General features: G+C 35.0%; 1 protein-coding gene across 1 annotated transcript; it reads left to right on the top strand.

Moving 5' to 3' along the window:
- Positions 1 to 225: 225 nt before the first annotated feature.
- Positions 226 to 17,202, top strand: LOC135685592 (Golgi-associated PDZ and coiled-coil motif-containing protein). Its single transcript, XM_089112767.1, has 7 exons — positions 226 to 578; positions 3,331 to 3,495; positions 4,551 to 4,726; positions 6,353 to 6,629; positions 7,863 to 8,113; positions 9,742 to 9,858; positions 10,386 to 17,202. Exons 1-7 carry the CDS (start codon positions 363 to 365, stop codon positions 10,630 to 10,632), a joined length of 1,449 nt encoding a protein of 482 aa, XP_088968893.1. The 5' UTR covers positions 226 to 362; the 3' UTR covers positions 10,633 to 17,202.
- Positions 17,203 to 17,310: the final 108 nt, after the last annotated feature.

The following is a 17,310-nucleotide window of genomic DNA, read 5'->3' as shown; positions in this document are numbered from 1 at the left end:
TGACTAATAACCTACGCATTAAAGTTCAACGCATTAATGTAAAAAATGGTTCTAAAATTTTGTTTCGACGGCAGTTCTTCATATCAGCCTTTCTGAGGGGTAAAAATAGATACCTCGGAACAGTAAGAAATAAAACATTTTGTAGCTAAAAATGATTTTAAGGATAAAAGTATCTATGAAACTTTCCAATAGTGTTTCCATGGAAAATGGAATATTTCTTTTAGAGGCTGCATGTGAATGAGACAAGTGGTTGGCATAAGAAATTAAAAGTCATATGTCAGAAGGTGTTCCTTTTCGCTTGCAGTTCTGCTGTAGATCCTTGTTTATGATGACTCATAAATGGAAATTTGGCCGTCAGCAAGATGGCTGTCGCGGTGACAATGTTTAGGTGGCTTGATCTTTTAGAAAAAGAATTTGATAAAGGATTTGTTGATTTAGATATTCTTTTTGGAGAAGTGGATCCAGATCAGTCAGAAATAACATATCAGGGGAGACAAAAGCTGACAGGACTTTCATCCGCTTTCGCGCAACTAGCCCACAAAGCACAAACAGTTTTTCAAGCTAATGCAAAACTTGAGGTATGATAAATAATTTAATTTATAATTCAGCTCAGTAACTTGCTTGCTCTTTTCCAATCTTTATTAATCGATAGGTTTCCTAGTTCATAAATTATCAACTGGTACAATCGTTTAATTAATGTCGGGAAATGAGAAACGTCCACCCACTCGAACAGAATTAAAAAGGGCTCATCATTCGTTTCAAAAATTCCGAAGAACTTTATCATATGATTTCGTATTGTGACTTGTTTACAGAAAGTCAAGAAAGTCATTATTCTGGTCTTTCAAAGAACAACCACTGTAATTTGAATATTTAACGCAAACATGCAAAGTTGATAATCAAAATATGAATCAAAAATGAGAGGAAGTAAGCTGTTTTGTTTTAAGTAAAAACCCTACTGCCGTTTTACTTTAGGAGTATTTCAATTCACAAAATATGGAAAAATATTTTCCTTAAAATAGGTACTAACCTTCAAGAATTAAGAATTCTTTTGTAACATATCTTTTATGAAATGTAGGCAACAAGCATGCTCAATGTTTTAATTTAAAAGAAAAATAAAATAATTCCTGTAAACAAACATGCAACCTTCCTTTACACTCAAAATCGCAGGAAAATAGCCTTTCTTACCTTATATCAAGTAACCTAAACTAATTATGATATAAAATGAAATTAAATATCATATCCATATCACAAAATTGTTTAGAATTATTGTAATGAGCAAATTTTTGTAATAATGATACAATCCATAGCACATTAATTGTCTGTTGGTTTAAATGATATCATCAATGATGTTTTTAAACAACACAAAAGAAGAATGTTTTAAAAATTGTTTTCACATCCTATAATTGTTATAGAAAACAACAAAAAGCTTTCTCTTTAAAACATATTAGTTGGTAAAGCCTAATCCTTTAGGGAAATAAAAGTTATAATAATGCTTCATGAATTTTGAGATTCTGTTTTTTTGAATGGACACCAGATATTTTGCAGTATCTTGTTTCCTGTTTAATCAGTTAGTCTTTCATCTGTTATTTGGCAAGTAGTTTTAAGTGTTTCTGTTAGGTATAGATGTTTTCGTTATGAGTATGAAACAAGCTAATGAAGTCCAGCATATAACAAGGCTTGCAATATCGCCTACCATAAATCCTTTGAATCAGCCCCCTGGGGGCTTATTTATTTTTTACATTTTTGGATGGGGGCTTATTTGAGGGAGGGGGCTTATACAAGGGGGGGGGGGCTTATAAAATTATTGTAGACATTAAGAACAGACTTTATTAAAAGACTTTTATTTTATTAAAAGACATTTATTTTAGTAGAGATTTCTTTATGAGCATTTAATTGATTACTACCAAAAGTATGAATTTCTTATGGTAATTCAATAAAACACCATAAACAACCTCTGATGGCAAAATCATCAAATGGAGGGGTCCAATTTGAGAATTTACAGTAGCAGTGGGGGCTTATTAGAGGGGAAGGGGCTTATTGACAATTTGTAGTTCTAGGGTTGGGGCTTATTTGGGGGGGGGGGATTTTTCAAGAGGGGGGCCAATTCAAGGATTTGCGGTAGTTAAACAAGCATTTATACAAACAAGCAATTAACTTATCTCTTGAGTTGTTCATTTCTGAGAAATTAGGAGTCACTTAAAAGTGCAATGAAGAATTCTGGCTACCTTTTCCAAGGTGCCCAAAACTACCTTTTCAGCTGAACTGGATCCACTCCTATATATTTATAATATCTGAATGGATGACTTTTTGTACAGTAAATAGGCTAACTAATTTAGTGGAGAGTCATGTTCCTAATTCCTGAGACTATCAATTTAAGAAATGTTAAGCAATGAAGCAATTGATTTTTAAGCACAGGCTAAGGAAATAATTTATCAATTTAGATTTGAAAGTGGATTTTGATGTGCATTTCTATTTAAACTTGCATGCCAGTACAAAGTTTTGCTTCATGATAACACAAAGGTTCAGTCCTTGCTTTTGGCCCCCAAGTTTTCACTTTGTAGTTTGTTGATTGATCACTTTACATATTATATCAAATGATATGATATGAGATAATTATTGTTGAAAAATTACATTGATATCTTATTGATCTAAGCATGTATATGTTCATCTTTCATAGCTTTCATAGGTTTCATTGACTAATCTTTAAAAAAAATTATTTTGGTTTCATAAGAGAGAATTTTTACAACACTCAATATTATGAAGTAACTTAGTGTTATCTCTTTCATGGCATTGTTCTAACTGAGTAAGTAGCTAAAACATATTAAAATGATAAAAATAAAGTTCTTAAAACGCAATGAAGCAGAAAGCCTAAATTGACACCTTCTTCTAGTGGTGACACCAGCTACTGCAGGGTTGGAGAGTTATGGGCATGACCAGTGAGACCAATCCCATATTGCCTTATTTAATGCTTTATACCAGGTGTATTTCCTTAGGCAACTCTTAAAAATATGCAACCTTACCCTACCAAATGTACTTTTATCAATTTTTAGAGAGAAAAAATTTGACCCTTTTTTGACAAAAGTTGAAATGGGGGCTATTAACCCCCCTCCCCTAACCAGCCCTTGAGCTGCTGCTACCCTGATCTACCTTACCTGTTAAAAAATGTTTTTAAGCTCACAAGGATATACTGCAATTTTTTAAAATAAATTGCCTGACATTCACTCATCTCTAATTTTAGAATGACCTATATGGCCTCCTTTATTATACTTGAGGAGATTCTCAATGTATTCACAATAAATGTTCTAAATCTACCTTTCTCTTTGCTTGCAGGCTGAGCTTGTTGCCCTCAGGAGTGACAAAGTAGAAGCCAATGCTAAAGTGCAAGTACTTGAAAAAGAATTAAAAAATACATTATTGCAGTTGCATGCAGTTCAGTTGCAGCTCCATTCTACAACTGGCACTAATACAGAATCAGATGCTATTAAGTTAAAACTGGTATGTACAATCGTGATTTTATTTTATGTACCAGTGATGGGAGGCATTGGGACTGTGTCCCCAGTTTTGTAAGCTACCCAAAGAAACTGTGGTGCAAGTCAGTTAATTAAGTTAAAATGTTTGGCAGCAAAGATTATTTAATGGTAACTTCATGCTCGGCATTTAGCTTTCTTTGTTCTCTGTGTGTTGTACTATGTACCATTAACTCTAGTTAGTATTTGAATTGTATACACCAATTCGACTTACAGCCTCATTTTGAAAAATTCTTCAAATTCTTTTGCACAAAATTTTTTACCTCAGTCTCGGATTGAGAGCAATGGTTTTTATTTACTTGGAAATTTTCATTATGGTATTGCTCACGATATTGATTTTATGACGACATTAAGATAAAAATTGTATAAGAGATTTGACCGTGATTGGCAACTAGGGGGGTAAAGTTTCCCCCTGAAACGATTTTTGCGGTCAAATCCCTTACCAGTTTTCAAACTTCCTTTCTCCGTAAAATCTAAAATATATGCTCAAACAATATGAAAAATTGTATTCGGCCTAAAATTATGGTGATAAAACGATGTCATAAGTCGAATTGGTGTATTCTGTGATTACCATGCACGCGTCAGCATGCTCATTTTGCTCTTAGACCAATAGCTATTCACAATTTATTCTTTAATTTATGGTAAAAATATTCAATGCAAGATTCTCAAGCTTTGTAGTTCATTAATCTTTAACAAGCTTCTTAAAAAGCTTTCGTTTTATGTTTGAACTGTTATTTCTTGTGTTAGGATAGATTCCAAATTTTTTATTAGATATAAGGTCCCATTTACAAAGAAGTACTTGTTCAGTTTGATTGTGTTTTAATATAAGTTAAACAGCCATAAGTTTTGTATAGCTAATCCAAAGTTGATTTTTGTTAAATGTTTGATTCAATGCCTCTACTGTTGGGATAGCAATGGTAGGCAATGCTTCCATGATTCTTGTCACTCTCATTGAAGGGCTGTATCAAAAGCTATGCTTGTTTTTCAGAACAGTTTAGACACAAGCAAGTTCTCCTTTTGTAGGAATCAGAGCTATCACAATTTAGAAAAGATGCCATTAAGGAGGCGCAACTGATAGAAGAGACTGTGCAATTCAAAAAAGAAAATGATGATCTTAGAAAATATATTTTACAAATGCAAGGAGAGGTCTATGGTGCCAGGTTGGCAGCGAAATATCTAGACAAGGAGCTTGCAGGCAGGTGAGTACTGTTTATTAATATTTATAAAAACAAAACTTAACCTATTGTGATGAAATACAAACAAACGGGGAATCCTAATATATGTAAATATCTTTCAAAGGTAGACGAGAAAGAGCAAGGTGCAGATGGGGAAAGATAAACTCGATAATTTTTAGCAAAGCAAATCTTTGGTACCATGAAATCCTAAGATTATCAACATCGAATTATGCCTAAAAGTTGGTAGAAAATTATAATCAGGTGTTGATTGAAAGTAATGTGAATGGCGCGTTCGATTAGTTCCTTGTTTTTGACCAATCAGCGACCGCTAACATCTCATGAACTGAAGAACCCGAAAAAGATGAAAAGATATTTCTATCAACACGTATCTGAATCCTTTGTTTTGATGTACACAGATTCCAAAACACCTAAATGAAAATGTTATGCTTTTCTGTTCGATCTTCAAGGGAGGTTTTAGGGCTACCGTACGAGAGGCTACCAGAGTGCACCTATGATCATTTCTCTGCAAGGAAATCACGCCAAAATACGACAAGCATGGGTTAAATTGGTGACTGGTCAGTACAAGACTTGATGTAGTGATGCCATGCAGGAAAAGATTTGAGAGAGATTTCAAACATTTGAGAGAGATTTGAGAAAGATTTGTTACGTTTTTAGTGCCCTGCTAATTTTTTCGAAACGAATACGTGATTAAAAGTTGGCTTAAAAGCACTATGGAGTTTGTCATTTAGCTGGTTGCCATGCTGGGTTTGGTTGTAGCCGGTTAGTTAAAGCAAGAACCAATTAAATGCTCAATTTGTTCTCTCTAGTTATTCTCTCTAGTTATTGTGTCACTACCCGGTTTTTCATACTTTGTTGAGTGTGTCAAGAAAAGTACTTTGATGTGTTGCATATGAACAAATTTGCTTTATCAGAGCATTATGCTTATAGGGAATCGAGAAGTTCTTGTACCTTCGAAATGTTCGTAGGGGTATAGACGACGCCCGTTCAACCTCGGTATGCAGTTCCTGTGGCACCACTGATTGCAAAACAGTGCTCTTGAAGCCTCGAATCTACAGCCCCACTGGTTTCAGGAATTAGAATTGCCAACAAGCTTAAACTAGTCCAACTCGAAACATCAGTAATGGACTATAAAGAGGCTAGCCCCAGAAAATCCTATTGGATGTTTTTGAAATTGTCAGATAACCAAGCATGGTTTTCCACAACTCTGAAACTGATTTGCAGTTTCGTTGAAATGAAGACATCTGATGGAAGAATATTATTCCCCTAAAGTGGTGCCGAAGTCTGATGTGATATCCTCGTTTATTCGCTTCAATTCGAGGCTGAAGATTTTCGAGGATTTCTAATCCCGTTTTCTTTTTAGCTTACATCAGAACTGACATTTTGTAACCATTGATGCTAAAGATATTTGAATATATCAGTATTGTAGTCTTTTTTTACAGGACCAAATGAAAAACAAATATTCAATTTGAATTCCAAACCCTGTTAAATGTTATAATATCAAATTAAGTCAATCCTGAATCTGCTATTGGTTAAATAGTATCGCCAGAAATAAGGGAATTACTAAGCTCAATGAAGATTACCTTTAGATCTCTACATCTTTAACCCAACCTTCTCAATTTCCATTTATAGGATACAACAAATCCAATTGTTAGGCCGTGATATGCGAGGTCCGGAACACGATCTACTCTGGAATCAAATCGAGGCAGAAATACATTTGCATCGACATAAAACGGTTATACGCGCGTGTAGAAGTAAAAAGAAACCAGAGCCGCCCGCACCAACTCGTCCGGAAATAAAGGAAGGAGATCATCCGTCCGAAATCGTCAGGAAAAAGAGAGGAATTGGTGATATGCGAATTGTTGAAATACATAGAGATAAGTCAGAAGGCCTTGGAATTTCTATAACGGTAATTTTCAGTGGCTTTTTTATTTCTTTTATTCTCGACTTTTTAACTGCTGTGAAAGGTGTATCACCTAAACGTAGATAAATTTCCTATCATTTTTTTAAATAGCAAGGTATATCATTGTTTTAAATAGCAAGATATATCATTTTTTAAATAGCAAGGTATATCATTTTTTTAGATAGCAAGGTATATCATTTTTTAGATAGCAAGGTATATAATTTTTTAAAATAGCAAGGTATATCATTTTTTCGAATAGCAAGGTAAAGCATTTTTTAAAATAGCAAGGTATATCATTTTTTTAAATAGCAAGGTGTATCATTTTTTAAAATAGCAAGGTATATCATTTTTTTAAATAGCAAGGTATATAATTTTTTAAAATAGCAAGGTATATCATCTTTTCGAATAGCAAGGTAAAGCATTTTTTAAAATAGCAAGGTATATCATTTTTTTAAATAGCAAGGTATATCATTTTGTTTAGATAGCAAGGTATATCATTTTTTAAAATAGCAAGGTATATCATTTTTTTAGATAGCAAGGTATATCATTTTTTAAAATAGCAAGGTATATCATTTTTTTAAATAGCAAGGTATATCAATTTTTTAAATAGCAAGGTATATCATTTTTTTAAATAGCAAGGTATATCATTTTTTCGAATAGCAAGGTATATCAATTTTTTAAATAGCAAGGTATATCATTTTTTTAAATAGCAAGGTATATCATTTTTTAAATAGCAAGGTGTATCAATTTTTTGAATAGCAAGGTATATCATTTTTTGATATTCTGATGCCTTTATGAATTCTTATGCTGCATGTGTATCGAGAAAGAGTTTAAAAAAGGGATGTCGTTTTCCGTCAAATATGATGATTTTTAATATTTCGTTATTTTCATGATTTCCATATACATACTGTAATAACGTTGCGATACAACCAAACTACGGCGCGCGTAATAACAATCACTAGAATGCACTGAGCGTGGCAACTCCTGTGACCTAATAATGTGATTGGTCTATTACTTTTATCGGTAATTTTGTTAACATTATTGCATATTGTAGTTATATCAATAGACTTTGAAAAATATGAAAAATCAATCGATTTCTCATATATAGGCCAATAATATGTGTGTTGAATATTTTACGTCTCTAAGCTTATATCCCTCATTAGAATACGGAATATTGGCTGCTCAAATATAGATTATATTATGCATGATGTCTAATATCCTTTTCTTACTTTCGTCCAGGGCGGGAGAGAGCATGGCGTTCCGATTTTGATATCAGAAATCCACGGAGATATGCCCGCAGCTAAATGTGAAGACCTTTACGTTGGAGATGCTATTTTATCAGTCAACGATCAGGATCTACGTAGCGCGACTCATGCACAAGCAGTCCAGGTTCTAACACGTGTTTATGGTAGAATCAAGATGGAAGTACTTTATGTAGATCCGCAAGGGTCAGACGACGAAGGCGATTGGGAAAACGACGAGGCGCAACGGTATGTAAAACATCTCTTTGACTTTAGTTGTGTAATTTTTATAGTTCAGCTCTGTGTTGGATTATAAACTGAAATAAGTCATTAACTTTAGGTAAATTCGCAAGTGAGCTGGAAGCTTCCATTCAGTGGTTTTCGCTAATTTGAAGTGTATACTCAATTGGGTAGTGTTTGTCTTCAGGAAAGAAATGCTGTTAGCCATTTACACCGTTCAAAATTATTGGTCTTCTCAAGATTCACCTGTTAATTTCATACAGTCATAGTTTTCTTTTTTTGCTCTTTCCCCAATGCCTTCCAGTAACTTTGCCAAGAATTATACAATGTGTGATGCCTTTGCCAAAACAGATATGCCAAAATAACTAACTCGAAGGCCTTTCATTGCCTTAACTCGGGATGCAGCTTTTCAATCGTTTTCAAGTACTATTCGAAATTGTCTTCTGCCTTTCATGTGCTAGGGCTTAGAATTTTTGTTATTACATTCATATACAGTAAAACCGCGTGTAAGAACCTAGGGATTTAAGAACCTTCTGGCAGAAATTTGCTTTTTCACAACTGCAAAATATAAGAACCTGTTTAGCCAAACAACTTCCTACAGGTTCTTATACGTGGGGTTTCAACATTTAATTTATATACATAGTCTACTTTTTTACCAATATCGGAAAAGACGACGAAATATTAAATTGTTAAAATAAAACTCAAAAAGCACAGTGAATATTAAATTTGAACTGTTATTATGAGACGATTATTGCTACTATTTTATATACAGTACTGTATCATTGATCAATTGTTGGTGGACTTTTGGCAATATTGGTACACTAATAATTATTTAGAATGAAGGACAGACCAGATTTAATGCTTTTTTCTGATAATCAACATCAATATCGACTCTGTGGAAATTGAAAACCTAATTAAGAACCTATTTAGCCTAAGCTGTCAATAAGTACCTCATAATACAAGAACCTGTTTTGCCAAACTGTGAAAGAAGTAGGCTCTTCCACGTGGGTCTGTATTGCACTCTATTCTTTATACACCATCACATTTATATTTGCAAAAGCGTGGAATATTCTTGCCGTAGCTCCTGTTTGTTATTTAGTTTATCTCTGTTAGGCTTTAAGAACGTCAGGCTACGAAAGAATAGGCTGCTAATTATCCGATTAAAGTAAATGATTAAGTTCATCCTTTTCATCATTTTTAATAATCGTCACGAGGCCTACCAGTGTTAGAGAAACCTGACAACTCACCAATGCTATCAAGCTTTCCATGTTCTTCTTTATTGATACTGAATATATCGATTGTTAATTAGCTTTAAAACGACAGTGGAAGCTACAGAATAGTGCATCTGTATTTAATGTTAGTTTAAAAAAGGAGGAAGTTACTGTTGTTTGAAGAAAAAAGGGATATAGACGCAAAGTGGGTTATCGAGAGACTGTTTACACAAGTTGGCTTTGGGTAATATATTAAGAAACCATTGTCTCTAAGGACATTCAAAAATTACTTGCAGCTTGACTCAAAGCGAGCAAGAACCATTTTCTAGGACTTGTGTATTTTAATTGCAGAGTCATTTTTATTGTGAACGTTCGCCAACATCTGACTTTATTCACCAATAAACTGTTGTGTTTCTTTCGTAACAGGTATAGCATGCTTGGCCTAGTTGAGGACCCATCTGATCTTGCGTCAGAATCTGAGGTAGCATTGACGAACACCAGGAGAGATCCTGCTAACTACAATGGTGTAAACGGAGATACGAGGTAGTTTCTTTGTTTCGTTGCTTTAAATTAAGTCATATGTGTTTTACAACGGAATTTGCTTTCGTTAAGACCAATCTCTCCTTACATGGATATTGGTCAATAAAGCATTGATGACCAGTGATGTTGTCGCAGATGTAGATCTCAGGACTTCTATTTATCTCAAATGTTCCCAATCTTGTTATTTTTACATTTGTTTGAATTATCTTTGGAAGATGATCCCCGATTTCTGAGCCATCTTCAAGTACTCTTTCACGATAAGGTGTGACTATGCATGAGATTAAAGCCCTCTAATGTAGAAACTCCTTTAGAATAAATTGAAGTTTTGTCATGAAACTTCATTGCCTTCCTTATTGAAATCTTGGGTTTAATTTGTAGCTACACATCGCAAAAATAATCCAGAGTTCGCTTTAAAGGCAACGTGTTTCTTTATAACACAAACACGTTGTTCCTGGAAAATAATCCATAATTTGGTACTGTTTCTAATTTGTAAAATGCCAAAAGGTTAGTATTTCGTGTGTTCTTTGCAGGCCTGACATCAACGATGTTCTAAATCTAAACGCACGTATCGATGACAACAATGCGTTAGAGCAACGACTAGGGACAGATTCTAACGCTCCGTCGGACATGTCACATACAAATTCTGCTACTAATTCGCCGCCTTCAACTCCGGATAAACAAGACAAAACTGGCAAGGGACAAAAAACTGAAAAACCTTACGTATCCTATACGAACACTGGTGGGCCGGGGTCAGCCCAGAGGTATGTTAGAACTTGACACCAAGGCTACGGTAGGCGCTTGTCAATTATGCTGTCTTCGAAGCCTTGTTTTGAATACGGTAAGGGTATGTTTATGCCAGACAGGCTGTGTTCTGAACAAAAATTTCGCTGTCTGTAATATGCACACAAAATCGTATAGGACCATACAATACCTATATCCTAAGTGCAAAATTTAGGGCGTGACCAACTTTTATACAGAAAATTTCCCGTGCGTTGATTTGTATGAAAAAAGTTTGTTATCTTCTTTCATGATATCCTGCAGTGTAATTCTCTTGTTTCCTATAAAACCTTTAGGAGGCAATCAGGAGAATCTCTAACATAGCGATCTAACTATCTCTAACTTAGATCTGTCTTTTGACATAGTGAATTCTTCAAGTCACTGTCGTTGGCCACTACCAACCATGCTACCATAGTCAACAAAATACGATGCGACCCTTGATATTTCAAGAGGGACATCTTTATACATGTCTTATCTGACTTGGCCATAAAAGTTAATCATTCTTGCAACAGCATTTGTTTGCATTGAACAATTTGTTCTTCGTTATCCTTTGTTCAAAACAACCTCCGCATTTCAACGCACCCAGGATCACCAAGTTGTTTTAAACACTTTCTAGTAAACAGGTACAATAAACATCGCCCACAAAACAGGTAAAATGGCTTCCTCAAATACTAGTTTCCATTATCAAGAATCACTAATACGCCATCTTGTTTATGACCAAAAGTGCAGTAGATTTTTTCAATCCCTACCTAAAGTTTTCTCCAACCATTCTATAGCATTTTGCTAGTATTAATAATAGAAAAAACATAGGGATGAATTTTTGATCTGCAATTTTTTATTGAAGTTAGAAAAAGGTAGCAAGCTTTGTTTTCAAATTTGTTGGTGAGAAAAGTCTAGCAAATTTTCAAAACTGTCTTTGTCGATTTTTTTCGTCCGAAAATTTCTCGTTCGCGGATAATTGCACTTAATCTGGGAAGAAGATTTTCATGGGAGTATAACAAGAACAAGTACAACGTACCTTTACCATACAATTGTAAAGTAACCCATTTTTATTGCTATGGATGATTTTTCAGATCCTTAATCTTCATTTATCAAATGGAGCTTATTTTGTGCGATAATTGCATTAGCCTAGTTTCCGTACTCATTGAAGTATCCTAAGCGTTGGTTTGCAGTCCTATGCGACAATCATAACCCGCATAGTTTGACGTCTTTAAACCCTATCTCGATCTTCTTCTAAAGATATAGATCTTGTTAAGCAGGTCATACCATAAAGACGGCATTTGATTTCCGAGCCAAGCTTAAACCACTAAAATGTACACCCTGCACATTTTCATCTTAACTTTAGCTTGTGTGGTCATAGACCCCACAGAGCTTCATTGAAAGTAAACATGGGTTCAGAAAATTTTATTTTCATGAACTAAATTTAAGTTTCATTAGATTAAAAGAAATTTGCACGATGTTATTTGACTATAGTAATGAAAATATTAAATTTATTCGTTTAAGAAATGTCTCTTAAAGTTAACAGAGCCATTGATTTACGTATTGATAGAATTAAGAATTAATTATAACATAAGAAGAGAATTTTTTGTTTTTTGTAGAAAATCAATTTACAGACATAGATTAGATGACGAATTTCATTCATATGCCTTTTAGAGAAAAATGGCAATCTTATTACTTGTGTCTTTGCCGGTGAATTTGCCGGCATGTCTTAAGACTCCTTCTAACATTCACTTGTTGAATATCCATCTTATTGATATCTATATCTTTGTTGTTGTTTTTTGTCGAAATGCTAGACAATTCCTTTTCGCCAAAGCCCTGAAGACATGGCGTTCACATCGTCAACGATCCATTCAGGCCAATAAAAACAAAAGAAACTTATGCGTCACCCCAACCCCGACTTTTTAAATTGTTTTTCAGAGGAATGTTTTCAAAGTAATGCCCGGAGTAAAGACAAACACTTTTCTTGGCCTTGTTTTTCGCTTCTAAGATATTTCAAGGTTAAGGGCCCTGTTTAAAAGGGTAAGCCTATCGAGATACAATGTACAAGACTGAAAGTGTCCTTCAATATTTATGATGGCTTTGAAAAAGCAAACATTTTATAACAAATTGGCTAAAAGCTTTTTCATCTGACACTCCTCAGAGCATAAAACGTCAGAATAAGGGTCCGAAAGAACACAATATGATGGAAAATATATACCCAGTTGTGGATCAAAATAGCCAATCAGAAAAACGCAAGCACAAGACCGGTATAGTTGATCAATCAGTGCCGCGTGCCTAAAGAAAATTTACCACTGGAGTCCAAGAGAGAAAACGAACTCCTTCTGTTTACACAATAGCGGCTTTTTCATTTGTATGTAGATCGATTCCAAAACTGCTAGATAGAAAGACGACCGGGCTCTGCCAATTGCCTCAAACATGGCGTCATTATAGAGTTTTGCACAATCTTGGTTATCTAAAATATGTTGACCGATGGCAGAATCACTTGTTTTAACGGTGTTTTTAGAACTAAAAGATCGACGAGGCTGTTCTATATAAGAGAAGTTTTGTTTCTTATGCTGGAAGGAACATACTAATTACCTGATCATTTTTATCTTTTGCATTTTTGTCACGTTTGTCTGGTAATGGGGTCAAATTTGCATTTGTTCGATAATCCCAGTGAAGTTTATTGAATCATTGAATCAGTGATACTAGCAAGATGCCGAGAAAGATTTCTACAAGAAACTGTTCAGTTAGTTCTTCATTCAAGTGTACATCAAAGGTGAAAGGTTATAGCAAATCAGACCCTAAACGATCCAAAAAATTTCCATTTAATCTAAAATTATTAGAGAAGAGAAACAGTGGCCATTCTAGGTTTTAGTTTTTGAAATATTGTGTATCATATCGTGAAAATTTACAACTGATATAAAAAGCAAATCCATGTTAAATTTTTCTCTTCTGCAAGTTGATCAATCTTGCTACTATCTTGAGGACCAAAGTTTTTATTCTAAAATGAAAAATCCTCTTAATGTCTTAACCCCTTTTTGTAACATAGTTTCTTTAAAAGTACTTAGATTTCCACTATGATACTCGAATCCAACGAATCACTAATAATACAGTTTTTATGATGATAAAAGAGAACCTATTCTTAAAATTCTAACATGACGTTGAGACCGCCGAAATTTGCCAAAAACTATATCATTTGCACAATCAATTGGTTAGACAATTTATGTGTCTATGTTTCTTATCATAAAACCGCTAAAATATTGCAAAGGCGCTTAAATTCAATTTCAGATTTTACACAAATTGAGTTTATGCTTAGCTTTCTGATAAAAAAATCTAATAATGATTTATTGTACTAACCTTATATTCTAGGTAAAAGTTCATTTTTGCAGCCATTCCTTTTTGCAAAAAGAAGCAAATGTACATGAACCTTTCGCAAGTGATAGATAAATGACAGATAAAATCAGATGCACGACGTGTCAAATCAATTTAGAATAATTTGTTTTCGTCATTTACTGAAGTATATATTGATGGAGTTGAATATGGGACAACGTTAAAATGTCACTCTTTATGTTAAAAATTATTCCAAATTAAATTCTGCTAAATTAATTTGCTGGCGTTTTTTAAAGAAATATTTCTCTCTTTTTTTAAAGAATTTGCTGGCCTCTCTTTATGCGCTCTTTTAGCGAGAGAGCTCCTTTAGCTTTTAGTTTAGGCCCTTCCGGGCTAGCGATGATACCTAAAGATATTGTGCGTTTGTGATTTGTTTCGGCTTTAGCAACTCCGCTTGATAAAAAGCGTGTCTTCATAATTAGGTGTTTACTTGAAAAGTCTTTTTAAAAATATCACAGCAAGTTACTTTTTCCAACGTGCCTTTGATTGCTTCGATCCACTCTTCGCATTCTTCACGACTAAACGTAGCCCATACCATCTCACCTCTAAGCAGTCTGTGATCTATCTGCATGGAAAACAAAGCTTTCAAATCTAAAACACCTTTCGGGAACTGCATTGATTTCCATCTGTAGCAAGATTCACCAACAAGTACCCTCTTACAATCCTTTTTTATGTCGAATTGGTATTTTGGAGGCTTAGCGTTTGATTGCGGCTTACCGTATATCGCTAACTTTGCGTCCTCATATAAAACAAGGTACCTCAACTTCCATTTTTTGAAGAAAATATTGTCAAAGTGCAAGTAAACCCATCCACTTTTTACAACAACCATTGTCGAAGATTTGTCTCTTTTCAACAGTGTCCTGGTTTTCGAATTTTGAAATTTTTGAGATTCCTGCTCTGTTGACCTAATATCATGTCAGAACATGTTCGCTCCCACTCCTTGAAATGCCTCTTCGCTTCGAAAGTGATGCACGTACACGCCATGCATTAGGATTACAGCATTGTTCAACAGCGATGCAACAGAGAATGAGTTTTGTATGGAGCATTTTTGGACAATAATTATTGACTTTGTGCTGCCTTCAAGCTTTTTGTTTGGTTTAAAAAGCATATGTCGCATTAACAGTTGGCTTATAAAACAAAAGCGTTTGGAGTGGAATTCCATTGTTTTGTGACTTTCCATTTCTTCTTTTTGAATTTTTACTGCCGAAAAAATTCACCCTCGATTGCATGCTTTGTGCTAAACAAAAAATGCCCTTTAATGCAATTTTTTTATCTGTTGATTGGCGAATAAACATTTGAAGTGACTGTGTATTTGCTTTTTCCGCTCTCGTCAACTCATTATACCCCTTTTGTTTTGGCCATTCTCACTATAATCGCTATGAGAAGGTTCGTTCTCCCAGCTCAGACCCGTAGTTTTCCTTTAAAGAAATCGACAATGCGTGGTGTTTATCCACCCATCGAATTTCACAAAAATAGATTCTCAACCAGAAATGAATTACTGCAGCAAGCTACTCTATCCCTTATAAACTGTTTAACAAGAAATTTCTAGAATGTGCTCGCACAACATCACGTATCCCACTGCTGAAAACTGAGACAATAATGCGATCTGAGCAATATTTTCATTATATTCTTAAAATGCTACAACCGGGATCGTCGCTAGCTATTGTGCTCAAGAGGATTTCCAAGTCCCATTTGCTGACAAAGTGGGTGAGCCATGACTGCAAAAAACACCTCGTTTTTGCGATGGAAATTTTTTCAAGAGGGGGGGCGTCACGCCCCATGCGCCCCCTTTAGCGAAGGGCCTCCACGCAGCCATAAACTATTAGCGAGGGTGTCGTTCTATAATCTGGTATTGGGCATCGGTGTATTAACGAACTCGTGTTCATTAAACTAACGATTATTGCTAACGAACAGAGATGCAAGATTGGCTTCTAAAAATGTGCCGATGACAATCCAGGATTGAACCAAACCGATTACATTGGGTTTGGGAGGCTCCAGAGAAAGCATTATCCTGGCGAAAGTGTTTACTTTTGGTATTGTTGCGCTGTTTGGGGCTGCTGTGGTTCAACGGAAATTACCAAATTGCAAAAACTTCAAAATCGTGCTGCAAGGGTAATAACAAATTGTAGCTTTGATGCCCCAAGGAGACCACTTATCCAAGAGCTGGGACGGAAGACCATTGAAGAATCTATAAACTGTGAAACAAAAACAATGGTTTACAAGTCCTTGAATGAGTTGGCTCCAGAATACCTCTGTTGCCTTTTCACCCCTCCTTAGGTTCCTGGAGTTCTTCTGAGGGTACGCATTTTTTTGTTTATCATTTATTATCTTTGCCGCTCTTCCTTTGTGACCGACCTTGTCACAGACAAACTTTTCATTCTCTGCATTTTTGTGCTGCTGTTATCATCTTTCTAGTAATTTCTAATAGATATTAACATAATGAGTGTAGTCAAAGTGGTCATCATATTTCAGGGCACTACATGCCCCCTCTGCCCCTCTTCGAAGAGGGCAGGAAGGCAGCTGCCCCTCCAGCCCCCCTTGTGTAGGCGCCCCTGCCTGAGACTGCCCAGGAAGACACAGCAAATAGGCAAAAATGTTTTTCTTATAGAGGAGCAAGACTGTGGAATAGCCTCTCATCTGAGCTAAGCAGGTATCAACACTGAATAGTTTTTAATGTTCTATTTAGTGGAAATTTGTCTTTTTTGTTTCTATTATTATTCTTGTATATTGTTTTATGTAAATATGTATACTGTATACTGTATAATATGTATATTTAGACCTTGCAAAGGCGTTCGACACCATTGATCGCGAATTTTCACAGACTTGAACACTATGGTATAAAAGAAACTTCCTTCAAATGGTTAGATTTTATTTTACATGTTTATGAAGGTTTATCGTGGTGTCCCTAAAAGAAGTGTACTAGGCCATCTTCTCTTGCATTTAAATTGGCATGCCCTCATCTTCCCAGATTTAGACTCTTTGTTGACAATTTTCAGCTTTTCTTTCATAAAGATCACAATAACAAGCTAAAAAGGTCAAAATCAAAATGTGTATTAGGATAAATAATAGTCCTGTCATGAAAAGAAGTCGCAGTAGATACTCAAGTGTTTAGATCAATAATATACTGAGCTGAAAATAAAATATTTGATAGTAATGACACTTACTGTTTACGTGTTTGTCATAAAGTGCTAGATGTCTTATAGGCAGAGCTGTAACAAAGGATGAAGTGGTTTGGGGCTCAGGGGGTGCAGTCCTACTTGTTACATTCTCCACAGGTTAGCAATTAAGCCAGAAAAAAATTAGATT

Source organism: Rhopilema esculentum, chromosome 15 (assembly GCF_057945365.1).
Source record: "Rhopilema esculentum isolate cy_ngs chromosome 15, ASM5794536v1, whole genome shotgun sequence".
Taxonomy (NCBI): Eukaryota; Metazoa; Cnidaria; class Scyphozoa; order Rhizostomeae; family Rhizostomatidae; genus Rhopilema; species Rhopilema esculentum.
The sequence above is the reverse complement of the archived record's forward strand: the minus strand, read 5'-3'. Positions and strand labels throughout refer to the sequence as shown.

Excerpts from the sequence above, each read along its gene's own strand:
- LOC135685592 (XM_089112767.1), top strand. The coding sequence starts at position 363 with ATGGCTGTCGCGGTGACAATGTTTAGGTGGCTTGATCTTTTAGAAAAA. Across the intron at positions 3,496-4,550 it reads ATGCTATTAAGTTAAAACTG|GAATCAGAGCTATCACAATT; the intron begins GTATGTACAATC and ends CTCCTTTTGTAG. Across the intron at positions 8,114-9,741 it reads GAAAACGACGAGGCGCAACG|GTATAGCATGCTTGGCCTAG; the intron begins GTATGTAAAACA and ends CTTTCGTAACAG.